The 13,291-nt window shown below is 41.2% G+C and overlaps 1 protein-coding gene across 1 annotated transcript; it reads left to right on the forward strand.

Moving 5' to 3' along the window:
• Window positions 1-10,304: 10,304 nt before the first annotated feature.
• On the forward strand, window positions 10,305-11,243 carry LOC113176646 (olfactory receptor 2M3-like). Its single transcript, XM_026381144.2, has one exon. The coding sequence runs from the start codon at window positions 10,305-10,307 to the stop codon at window positions 11,241-11,243; it is 939 nt and encodes a 312-aa protein (XP_026236929.2).
• The last annotated feature ends 2,048 nt before the right edge of the window (window positions 11,244-13,291 follow it).

Here is a 13,291-nt window from a genome sequence, read left to right on the forward strand (position 1 = left end):
TTTTAAGTTTTAACCAGAGTTTATTTCATAAATTTTAAAAAATAAAGAACGAAGTGTTGTTTCAAACTTCAATTTAAGGCAATCTGAAGCTTTTTATCAACTTTTTACAAAGATTGAAGGTAATAGAATGAAGACAGCATAAGGCCCTATCGAGATGCCCTCAGACTTCTAAACAGGCAGCATGTATCTTCACAGGGTTAGCGATCTATTTTGACAAAACTAATCATGTAATTTGTTCAAATAAATTATGAAGAAACAGGCTATTTATGGGTGGGGAATGACTATGTAGTCAGAAAACTGTGATGTATCTGTAGAAATACAAGCTCTTTTAATATCTAGATTTTGATTAATTATTAAGAAATTTTGCACTTTTAGAAAAACTAGTATATTGTTTAAATCTGGTGTATAGGAATTGCTCATATAGAGCAAAATTATAATTCATTCAGCATAGAGAAATACATGCTTATATATGCTATTTACAGCACATTAATAAACTAAGATGGAGTTCTGTATAACCCAGGCCTTCTCTCCTGACCCTGAGTTGCCCCAAAGCAAGGATGTGGTCAGCCCTGCTACTTTTTTCAATTGGGACTAATCAGGAAATTTTTGGCTGCTGGACTGTGCATTCACTACATACAGAGATCTATAAGCAAAATGCTATTGGTAGTGTCATTTCAATGAAATACATTCTATCCATATTAGAAGGTGTTGAAATTAAAACTTTAAAAATCACTTTCAGAATGCCAGATCTTTACGGCATACTAACTGATGTGGCAAAGGAGATTTAGCATTCTCTAAATATATATGTAGCTCATGTATATGCACCCAGCATACTCAAATCTTCAGACCAGTTCCCTCAGACTTTTTCTACAATAAGAAAAAAGCATTTTAAATAATGAAATTTTAGCTTACAGATCAGTTAAATCTTTCAAAAGTTTTTTTTCCCCCATGACCCTATTTCTTCTGGATAATATAATTATATTAAAACTCTTCTTAAGTCTTTTGTAGAATTAGTATTTAACTCTGTCTCTTGCTCAAACCAATGTATGAACATCTTGGGCAGTAATCTAATTTATCAAATCTGTTCAACAGACACATGGGAGGCTTCACCTTACTAAAAGGCAAAACCAAGCCATCGGGGCCAGGGAAGAGTCAAACTATGGTGCTTTATTTCCACAGTGGTTCGCTGACTTCCAAGAATTCCTGGTGAACTGGCCAAGCTCTGTTTCCTCCCCCCGTTACATATGCTGTCCTCACCTAGCTCAGAATCATCTAAAACCCTTAGAAATATTTGATTTTCCTCTCATGTTTAACTTTCCAGTGTCAGTCTCATCAAATAGATGAAACGTTATGAGACTGAGGGACTTTGGTTTCATTTATTACTCATAAAGCTCCTGTGATAGCAGCACTTAGTACATATTTGTGGTAATAATTAATTATGGAATAAGATGGATGAAGGAACCTCTATCACTTCAACTGATAACAGCAGCACAAATTATCATTCTGTTTTTACAGACGAACGGCATTTGTCTTGTGTGAAGAAGGTAGCCAACTTCACCTGCCAGGTGAATGGAAGTGATAGAGCCAAATCTCCTGGCTCCCTCTTCTACAGTGATGGTCCTGGTGATCTTTAGTTGGAAAATTTGCCTTGCTTAAAAATATTTTGGACACATGCTCTATGTGCCTAGCATAATAGTACATAAAAAATACATATAGTAAAATTATAATAAAATCATCAACAACAAAAAAGAGAGGAGGAAATTATAACTAGCCCATCATCATAAGAAACCATGAACTCAGTGGTGGATTATTCATCTGGTGTGCATCCATCCCTGAAACCATCAAAACAGGCAAATTTTAAAATGTGAGCACAGGGCTGGGTGCAGCTCAGTGGTGGAGTTTCCCTCACATGCATATAACCATGAACCTGGGTTCATCCCCAACACCTCTTCACCTTGCTCCAAAAAAATGACACTCCTTCAATACAGACAGAAACATTGGAAGGGGCAGGAACTCCAGGGTGTTAATTGTAGCCTCCTAGCAGAGCCACCAGAGGGGCAGCCTGTTATGCTGACCTAGCAGCTGCAAATAGGACAGGAATTCTTCCTGTAAAGAGGTGGCAGTACTAATGCCCCCCATACTGAGTGAGTCAGAATTGACAAGCAAACTCTTCCTACAAAGTCTCCACAGCAATATGTTCTCTTCAGGCAGTGAGACAATAGCAACGCTCTTGGCAGCAAAAGCAAGGGGCATCTCAGCAACATCACAGGGTCCTGGGTCATTCCCAAGGGTGCTGTACATGTCAGCTTATCTAATCCTGTCCAGGATTGTCAGAAGGAGGAGAGCATTCATCTGGTTCAATAAAGAAGCAGAGACTGGGCCTGTTGATAATGTGCTGCTCAGGGCCTGGCATGTAGCTCAGTGGTGGGCCACACACTTAGCATGCATAAATGCTAGGTTCAATCCCAGTGCGGGCACACACTCAAATAAACGCCCATTTTACATCAAGATGAAAACTGGGATTTTGAACTAGATAACTGGGAATCAAAGTTATGCTCATAATGTCTGAAAATTATTGTACCGGCACCACTGAAAACAAGTAAACAAGCAACAACAAGATCCTATCCAGAACACAGAATCTGTTCAATTGTTAAATGTATCAAGATAATATCATGGTAATAAGGATGAACAGTTTCCAACTTCTGTACCCAAAACTATATATATATATATATATATATATATATATATATATATATATATATAAAGAATTAATGACAAAAATATTTTAGTGATATTGCAGCTTATTCAGTATTAAAACTTGATATAATATCACAAAGTTTACCTGATCACAGACACAAGGTTGCATAAGACTCAATCTTTAAGAAACTTATGAAAAATAGCACCAATAACAAAAGAGAGGCTGGGGATGTGGCTCAAGCAGTAGCGCGCTCACCTGGCATGCCTGCGGCCTGGGTTCGATCCTCGGCACCACATACAAACGAAGATGTTGTGTCCGCTGAGAACTAAGAAAAAATAAATAAATGTTAAAAAATTCTCTCTGTCCCCCTCTCTCTCTCACTCTCTCTTTAAAAAAAAAAAGAGCATATTCTCAATTTGAATAAAAGGAATGTCACTACTCCAATGGAGAATCATTTTTAAAATGCTAGGTCCACAGGTACAGGTTAGAATATGGAGAGGTCAAGGGCTTGGGTGTAGCTCCTTGGTAGAGCATTTTCCCAGCTCACCCGAGGCCCTGGCTTTGGTCCCCAGACCACAGAACACAAACATAAGTAAGTAAGTGAGAAGAGGAGGTGCAGGCTGCACTTGCTCACCATGGCTGCCTGACTTCTCTCCCCTTCCCAGGCAGAGCTGCGGCGCACATGACCAACTCCGCAGTGGTGACGGACTTTCTCCTGGTGGGGACTTTCTCCTGGTGGGGACTTTCTCCTGGTGGCGTTCTCTGACGCGGGACCTGCAGGTCTTACCACTCCTCGATGTTTATCCTAAAGAATTGAAGTCATCACACTTCAGTGACATATGCATACCCATGTTTATAGCAGCATAATGGACAATAGCCAAACTATGGACCCAGCATGGGTGTCTATCACAGATGAAGGAAAACAGAATGTGGTGCATATTCATAATGGAGCTTTATTCAGCCACAAAGAGGAATACAATCATGTTACTAGCAGGAAAATGAATGGAACTTGAGAATGTTTTGTTAAGCAAACTAAGCCAAACTCAGTAAATACAGGGTTGTATGTTTTCTCTCATTAAGTGAAGACTGGGGTGAGGGGAGAAAAGGGGAGGTGCTCATCAAAGTTAAATGGAGCTCAGTATAAGGGAGGAAAAGGACCAGGGGTGGGGGAGGGAGGGAAAGGGAAAGGTTGGTAATGAAATTGGCCAAATTGGATTGTGGCATTGTGCGTGTGTACGACTATGTGGCAGTGAAAAATTCCCCCAGTGAGTACAATTATAATGCACTAACAAAAATACGAAAAAACTTCATAATTTCAGAAATGTATTATCTAATAAAGAATAAATTATTTATCAAAAGAACAAAAATTGCTATCATTTGGTGTGGAAAAAATTTGCTCAGTATGCAGAGTAAAACAAATTGTGTTCCTACCTAAAAATATATAGAAACTGAACTCCAGATTGTTTAAAGACATAAACATAGTTTATATTGATACATAATTATTTAAACATAATATATAATTATCTATTTCTTATAAAGTTGATGGGAAATATCTACTTAAACAACAAAAGATTAGTAAAATATTATTTAATTCATATAAATTCTTTACTTAATGTAACACATTATTATCAAACCTAGTACACTGATACAGATTGAAAGATGATTTTTTTTATTTCTAAGAAAAGTCAATAAAGTTGACAATATTAAATGTACATCTACACATCTTTGAAAACATGCTTTCCTTAATTATTTATCAGAGAAGAGACAATAAAACCAGGAGACAGAGAGGGCTAAATAGGGAATTCATGTCATCAGTCAAGAAGGCAGAGAAGGCTGTATTAGGTCTCTGATCTCAGGAGGATCCATGTTTTCAAGATATGGAACTAATTTGATGTGGGGCTTCAGGAGGAGAGCCGTGGTGATAATGCTACTGGCTGGGGCTCTTGTGCTCTGCAGCAGAGGAAGCCAGCTCAGGCTGGTTCAGGCCAAGCAGGACTCTCTCCTGACTTCTTGCTTCAGTAGGAGGGAGACTCGGCACTGACCAAGAGTGCCAAGCTTGTTTTACTCCTGTGAAAGATGGCAGGATGGCTGGGGTCTAGGAATTCTGACACTGGGGGCCTTTCAAAAGCTGTCTTTCCTGGTGACCACTTCAAAATTGAGTGTGGAGCAGCCAGCCAGTCAGCCTGGCCCCCATGGTAATGTCAGACCCTGAAGGAACACCTCTGCCCTGGAGTGAGGAAGAGTAACTGTTAGGAGAACACATAGATGGGAGTGAAGAAAACCCAAATCTTTCCAGCACAGGCTAAAAGGCCCCAGCCCGTGCTCTTCTGGAGACTTCTCAGCAGTTTATCTTTTATGTTGCTAGTCCTTGGGGACCATGGCAAGGGGGCCCTGGTTTCGGAGGCCGTTGAGACTGAGAGCTGGTGAGTGAGAGGCAGGAAAGGCACAAACCATGCTCTCAGTAGCTGACAGCTATGAGTTGAGGTCCCCGGGGGGCATTTGATCTTTTTCTTTGGGGTGGGGTGACTATCTCAATAATATGTCCCACTATAATTAAAGACAAGGGACTGAATCATCCAGAGGGATTGCAAATGTGAATCACCCAAGATTTAGCAAAATCATGTTCCATGGGTTTTCCCCAGAAAATGAAACCTTTATAACTACCCTGTAAGTAGTACTGTGTCTTCTTGGAAACAGAGAGAAGGTAAGTCTTGGAGACTCTGCATTCCAAAATACCTTATTCTTTCCTGAGTTCAACAAGACTTTATCAACAGCTAAATATTTGAAATTTTGTTACTTGGATCCCTGAAGAAGAAGGTAAATTTTTAGTGTTGATCTGTAACACATCCCTTTATATCCTTTGTAAAATTATAATTTTTTATATTTATCATAGTGAGGTTTTCAGACTAAATGAAACAATGCTGTTGAAGGTGCTAAGTGAATCTAAGGTTTTATTTAGAGCAAGCGAACATGTAACGGGAATCATCACAGGACTCTCAGCAGATCTGGTCATGCGCTGAGTCTTTATGGGGACCTGGTGGACTCCACCTGTGTATGAGCCTCTCTTGTAAGATCAGCAGCATCTAAGAAATAAGCACACGTGTTTAACAATCAGGAGCCGATCATCTAGTAAAGAAAACAGAATATTTTGAAAAACATTTTCTGCTAACAGTGGAGCTTATCCCAACACTACAAGAATGACAAAGCCTAAGTAATAATGTAGACTCATCTGAAGAATATGTTCTACGAGACACACTTTAGTGGGGATTTATAAGGACTAACACATTCTATATTTTTACAATCCATTGAAAAATGGGGGAGATTAAAAAAAAACTCAGAGAGATGAACTAATATGTCTAGTGGCAGAGGAGTAACAGGGAGGGCCAAAATGCACACTCTGACTGGCCTGATGTGAAGGCTCACGGCATTTGGCTTTCATGGCAGAGGCCAAGACCATGCATCTTCTGGGAGCCTGCACTTACAGACTGAAGGAGGGGACGTGAAGAGACAGGTATGGCTGTTTGAACTAGAAGAGAATGTGGTTAACAGAGGACTGAGGAAGGGGAAGGACTTCAGGAATAAAAGAACCACCCTGGGAAGAGGCCAAACTCTGGGCTGAGGGTGGTGGAGTCTGTAAATAGAAATGCACAGGGTTTGCCCTGTAAAACAGTTGTTGCATCTTCCAACAACTTTCTGTGACACCTTGCAAATGAGATCAGTAAAGTGGTAGAAGTCAGTTCTGCAGAACATTGGGATCCTGTGAGCCTTGAGCTTCTGAGAAGAGGAGTGCTCCACCTGTTTTTGAAGAGTGGAAAGAGGGGTATTGGAGTAACAGAAAAGTAGATTAGTTCTATCAGTGATGTCGGGGTGCACATGCATATAAGAAGGGTTTTCTAAAGTAATGAAGCTCCATGCCAAAACGGTTCAATGTAAGGAAATAGAGAAGGGACGCAGCTCAACAGTAACCCAATTTATTCTGGCCACACCTGGGGGGAGCCTGCAGTAGACTGACTCATCTTCCACTTACAGCCTGGGATACATGCTGGGGAGTCTGGGGGGCATTTTTGCAATTAGACCACTGACAGGTGTTGTCAGGAAGGGTCCTTTCCGTTGGCACCTCCAATTTTTTGAGGTGGTCACTGTTCCATGTTGACCAAGTGTTTCAAGATTCCAGTCCAGGTCACATTTCCTTCTTTTGCTTCATGATGGGGTGTTGTCCGGAGTTCAGGTCAGGCTGAGTCAGAATGACCATGAGGTGACCCTGCTCTAACATGAAGGATGGTTCAAAATGGCATTGCCTGTATCGAGTGCGACCTAACCTTTAGCACTAGTTTCTTTTCTCTTTTCATTTTATGAGGCAGTGGGGGAGGGCAGGGGGTTGCAGGGGTCGTACAATTTTCTATCTGGAAGAAAGTACAGTTTTCTTTTACGTTTTTGTCTTTGCCCCTTCTATTGGAGGGAGGTAAATGATTTACTGCCAGGATGCAGGCCAGGGAGGACATAAGTGCGTCTGGGATCCCAGTCTATTTTCACCCAACTCTCTATGGCCTTATTTTGTTTCCCTCCAACTTCATATTTTTTGTAGTTTTCAATATTCACTGTCTTGATAATTTGTTAATTCCCACCAACGACCAAGCAGGAAATCCCAGCTGTCTGCATAAGAAATAAGCCGGTGGTGGGAAACAGAAGCAAAGGCCATCACACTTCCGCCGACACTGGGAGGCAGACAGCCCACCTCAGTGGGTCCCACAGGAATGGTAATAATCTATAGAGACAAAAGCCAGGAAAAGTGTGCGTTTAGATTTACTAGGCGTGCTGGTCAGAAAGATGGCAGCTCCTGGCTCCCTGGCTGGAGCAGTTTCCATTCTCAGCATGAGAATATTCAGTTGCAGGAAAACAGTGGAGCTTTTTTAATTTCAAGGGGCTCTGTCACACCCTCCACACCAACCCAACATGACACCCTTCCTCTCCTAGTCCCACCCTACTTCCTTCACCTTTTAGCCTGAAAGTATAAAACCCACACCTTAACTCCTAGGTTCTGAGCTATGGAAGGGTGAAGGAAGGATGTACCCAGTTAGCCAGGGTTGTCTTCTTTTGCAAGGGAGGTCCTCCTTTCCTCTTGGAAGGAATCAGACCCCAAGCCCTTCTTCTGTGATAAGACCACTCCCCAGCAGAGAAGCAAGGGGCGGGGGATACTATAAGAAAATACTGTCTTTATTTGCTGTTTTTCAAAGTAGGTAGATATGAATATTTTGTCACAAAAGGATATCATTTCAGAGCCTTTCCCGTGTCTGCAGAGGTCTGCAGTTTCTGTGAATGACCAAACTGAAATATCTAAAACTTACACTGAGGGTGGAATGTGTTTCTGTCACTGTTGTCATTATGTAACTAAATGCCTTCTTCTTAGTCTCACATGACCAACTTACACTAAAGCTGTGCTTACATAGTACCCATGGAAGAGTCCCAGTTAACTGCATTCAGAAATGAACACCTTGACAGCTATGAAACACTGTGTGCTTTGCATTGGGCAACCCAGCCCGGAACTGCCTGGATCATGACTGGTCGGATTCTACCAACTTGCTGCTAAGGAACAGGAAAATGATGGGAAAAGGAAAAATGGGCTTTATGCATTTTGACCAAATTGGGAAGATGCAGCTTCTCCTCGGATCCTGCAGAAGTTGTAACAGCTTATAGACACAAAGTCCAGGTGATGTGTGTATGCAGAATTAGCTAGGCTGTGCTAGCCAGGGAACATGTCACAGTCTCAGGCTCTCTGGTCACTATTAGGGGTAGGGACCAGCCCTGAGCATCCATTCTCAATATGAGAAAGTTCAGAAGTTAATACAGTTTGGAACTTTTGATTACAAAGGAGATCTGTTTCAATCTTAGTCCTCATGACAGGGCACTAAAGAAAATGAGTTTGTTATGATCAATTACAGAATTTAAGTACAACTGAAAAGAGCCCATGAATCTGAAATCCTTTTTCTAATTCAAAGATGTAGCACAAATAGTTGTAAACTTGGTTTGAAATCAGGGAGTAAGAGAATGCCAAACAAATATAGCCATGTGAGAAGACTCATCAGAGAAAAGGCCCATTGCTTCTAGGGGTGCTGTCATTATACTGAGCCAGATTGTCAAAGTACACAGGCCTTCCATAAAAATGAGGCAGCACAGAGACCTCTGTTCACACCCTAACTCTCGCAATCATGCCAGAAAGACTTGAGACATGTCATTCAGAGTTGCAGGCATGAGTTTATTAGAAGGAATGGGGAAATGACAATGGGATGCTATCAAGGGAAACGGTGGGTTCTCCTAGAGAAGAGAGGGGTGGTGCACCCTTCTTGCCCTCCAGTTTTATTGGGATCCTAGGGAAATTTCCAGAGTGCCCCCCAAGTCCCCCTTCTGACTTTGACTGACAGCACAGGAACTGTCTGTTCCTCCTCCAGAGATGGGGTGGTGCTCACTGAGGATACTTAGTCCCTGATTTTGCCTCAATTTCCTGCCCCCTGACTCAGTTTATCACCCTCAGACAGTGTCCCTTTTCTTATCCCTTCAGTAATCTCATGTCCATCTGAGCGACATGTCTGAAATCTTTCTGACTTCATCACAAGAACAGAGGTTTGAAAGGGATGTTTTAATGCAGCCTCCATTTCTCAGAAGGCCCCAGTTCTGAAACATCACTACAAGAAACAGAATTAATTGAATAAACAGAAATATAAAGTAGAATAGTTTCTTCCATCCAATAACATTTATTTACTTAGAAATACTTATATGGCATAAATTCTATTCTAGATAAAGTGCTCAATGTTTTTTTAAATGACTTTAATCTTTATAACACTCTACAACACATTATTCACATTTTCTAATGTAATGCCTAAAAAATTATTAATTGTTTAAGACCACCCAGCTAAAATAATCTTTATCAGGGTTTGAACCATGCCCTAGCACACTGTCTTATACCCTCTTCTCCAGGTGAGTGGCAATCCCAGAATGTTCCAGGACACACCCCCTTTACAGGTGAAATAAGGGTAGGGGACTATCAACAAGGCTACATTTTTACCAAGTTCAATACGACCTCCTAATAGACCTCTTACTATTGATATATCAATTTCTTGGAATTTCTTTCCACTGGAAAATGCTTCTCTGTACATGTTGGTAGAAATAATTTTATAAGGAACATAGAGTGAAAGTGTGGTATTTCCGTGGAAGAAGGTGATGGAAAAATATCACCAACTTTCCAAAATGTGAAATTCTACTGGCTCTTAGTGAAGTGGTTAAAGGATAAACCAGTCTACTCATTTGACCGAACTTGTTGCTCAAAATGGATTTGAAGCCTCTTGAGAAGCTTCCTGTGTTCTTAATACAAAACCTACCAGGCTGTTGGTTTGCATTTAAAATTCACTTCACCCTAAAAGTGAGGCTCATCATCCATAGGCCACAAATTAAAAAAAATTTTCAATAAATAATTTTGTCATTCAGAAGCAACTTTGTAGGCTTTTGCTACAAAGTTGCAACTTTTTGAAACCTTGTAGCAAAAGCCTTTATATTCTATGACACATCCTGGATGTTCCTTACATGCTGTCCTCTCCACAGTGAGCAGCTCACCATGGCCTGGGGGAACCAGACCTCCAGCCCTGTCTTCATCCTGCTGGGCATCTTCAACCACAGCCCCATCCACACCTTCCTCTTCGCTCTGGTCCTGGGCATCTTCACAGTGGCCGTCATGGGGAACTCCATCATGGTGCTCCTCATCCACCTGGATGCCCAGTTGCACACCCCCATGTACTTCCTCCTCAGCCAGCTCTCCCTCATGGACCTGATGCTCATCTGCACCACCGTCCCCAAGATGGCCTTCAACTACCTGTCTGGCAGGAACTCCATCTCGCTGGGAGGCTGCGGGACCCAGATATTCTTCTATGTGTCCCTGATGGGAGCCGAGTGCTTCCTGTTGGCAGCAATGGCCTATGACCGCTATGTGGCCATTTGCCACCCATTAAGATACCCGGTTCTCATGAGCCAGAAAGTCTGTGGCCTCATGGCTGCTGCTTCCTGGCTTCTTGGCTCCCTTGATGGTATAATTGTCATTGTGGTAGCCTTGTCCTTCCCATACTGTGGTTCCGGGGAAATACCCCACTTTTTCTGTGATGTTCCTGCCCTGCTCACCCTCGCATGCACTGACACCTTGACATTTGAAAGGATGATGTTGATCTGCTGCATCATTATGCTTCTGTTCCCTGTAGGCATCATCATTGCTTCCTATGCTCATGTGATTCTGGCCGTCATTCACATGGGATCTGGGGAGGGTCGCCGCAAAGCTTTTGCCACCTGCTCTTCCCACCTCATGGTAGTGGGCATGTACTATGGAGCGGCCATGTTCATCTACATGCGGCCCACTTCTGACCGGTCCCCCACCCAGGACAAGATGGTGTCGGCCTTCTACACCATCCTCACCCCCATGCTGAACCCCCTCATCTACAGCCTGCGCAACAGGGAGGTGTCCAGAGCATTCATGAAAGTGCTAGGGAAGGGAAAGTCTGGAGAGTGAGCTGGCTCTCGTGTCCACACATTCTTTGCTTAATGTTTAAATTTATGGATTTAACCAATACAACTTGGTAGCAAAATTTTTTACAATGAAAAATTTATACTCAACCATATAAGATTTGAAATTGAAGGACATTGTACATACTTATTTGTTCAAATATTTCTCTTTTCTTCTTATTGTGGTAAAATGTTTTGTACAATTATAAGTGAATATTTGCAACAAGAGGAAGTACAGAACTACATGGTTTATTTTCATAATGAGAGCATGTGAGAAATATTTATCCACCATAAAACCCATTGTTTGCATTGATTAAACCTACTAGGTCTTTTGACAAATAGCATTTAAAAAATAGTATTTTTATATTTGTATCCTACTTATACCTTAGGCTGATCAATTTGTAAAAAAGTAATCAAATTATTTATAGAATTCTTATAAAAACCAATTAAATTTAACCAAATGGAGAGAAGAATGTTATCTTAAAGTTGACTGGGTATACTGAGATTATCTTGTAATGGACAATGTGTTCCTTTAGACTGTGTTAGATATGTTTACACTTATTTCCTTCTACTACAGATATCACATATATACTTGGGAGACTGAAATGTGAATATAATTTTTCAAATTGTAGACTTATTCTCCTTAGATATTCTGCTTCTTATTTGAGGCAAACACAGTAGTTGCAGGGAAACATGGTCAGTTTTTTAGAGAAAACTAGATTTTCTGAAATTCACAATTGAGTGTAAAATACATGTATAACAAAACTATATATGTATTTTCATGCTTTTTAATAAAATTTATGCAGTTCTGGAAATGTTTGTATTTCTTTAGGGAAAACCATGAATTAAAACTTCTCTCTTAAAACTCTGTTGGAACATCCCCACCAATAATGTTTTCTTTTATTGTATAAAAGTCACCACAACCTGGTCACTCTAAAGAACAACTATGCCTCTTATCACAGCTTACATTGGTCAGTGCCAATATCAACTAGAACTTCAGCTCAGGTATTACAACGTTGAAATCTAAATGTTGGCTGGGATTGCAGTTCATGAAAAGTTCAGGGTCGTATTGTCTTTTCAAATTACTGTTGCACATTCAAAGCACACTGCTCCCATTTATGTGCTTACATGTTCATTCATGCTGCCAAATGAATACTCACCTGAGGAGATATGCATTGCAAGGTGGATTGCATGGTCAAATACCCTGAAATACTATGTTAAATTATCTTGTAATGATTGGAGGATTGAGCAAGGCAACAATGCAAGGAGGTAGGTGGTACACAGAATCCAGAGATGATTTCCAAGAGAGAGAGGCTATAAAGAGATGCTATATTTTATGTACAGAAAAACTGACACACACCTGGGATCCCTGGCACTCGGGAGAATTAAAATTTTGAGGTGGGGCACTTGCCTAGCAATGGCAAAGCCCTGGGTTTGATCCCTCAGTACCATTAAACAAACAAACAAAAATAATAACAAAATAAAGACAAATTCTGTCATGTCTCATAATGGTAAAAGGGTTATTAAAATATGAATAAGAAAATAAATAGTAGAAGGAAAAGTGTTGAGAGCCACAGCCTAAGGGGCCTCAGCAAACTTCCAGCTGATTGGCTCACCGTGGCCCCAGCAAACTTCCAGCTGCCAGCTGATTGGCTCTCTGCAGTGATGCTCATTGGGCTGTTTCCCCGCCCTTTCAGACCATGGGGGACTCTTTTGGCTCTGCCCATGTGACCCAGCCAATCAACCTCAAGAGCAGGAGGAGTGGGGGTTGAGAGGCTTGTGGGAAGCCAGTGGTGGCAGTTGGGCTCTGAGGGAATTCCTGAAGAGCTGTGTGGTGCTGTGTTCTAAAAATAAAGTTTGTTTCTGCTTGACAAGTGGCTCATGAATTGTGTCCAGCCAGACTGCAGCAAAAAAGGAAGGTCAGGAAAAGGATCAAAAAAGAAAAGGATAGAGGTTACTGTGATTACAAAGTACAAGTAAAGAAGTTAACTGTTCAGTTTCAGGCCAGTTGTGATGGAAGCCCTAGGGGATCAAAAGAAGATGTTAAAAACATGT

This window comes from Urocitellus parryii, chromosome 1 (genome assembly GCF_045843805.1).
Source record: "Urocitellus parryii isolate mUroPar1 chromosome 1, mUroPar1.hap1, whole genome shotgun sequence".
In the NCBI taxonomy this organism is placed as follows: Eukaryota; Metazoa; Chordata; class Mammalia; order Rodentia; family Sciuridae; genus Urocitellus; species Urocitellus parryii.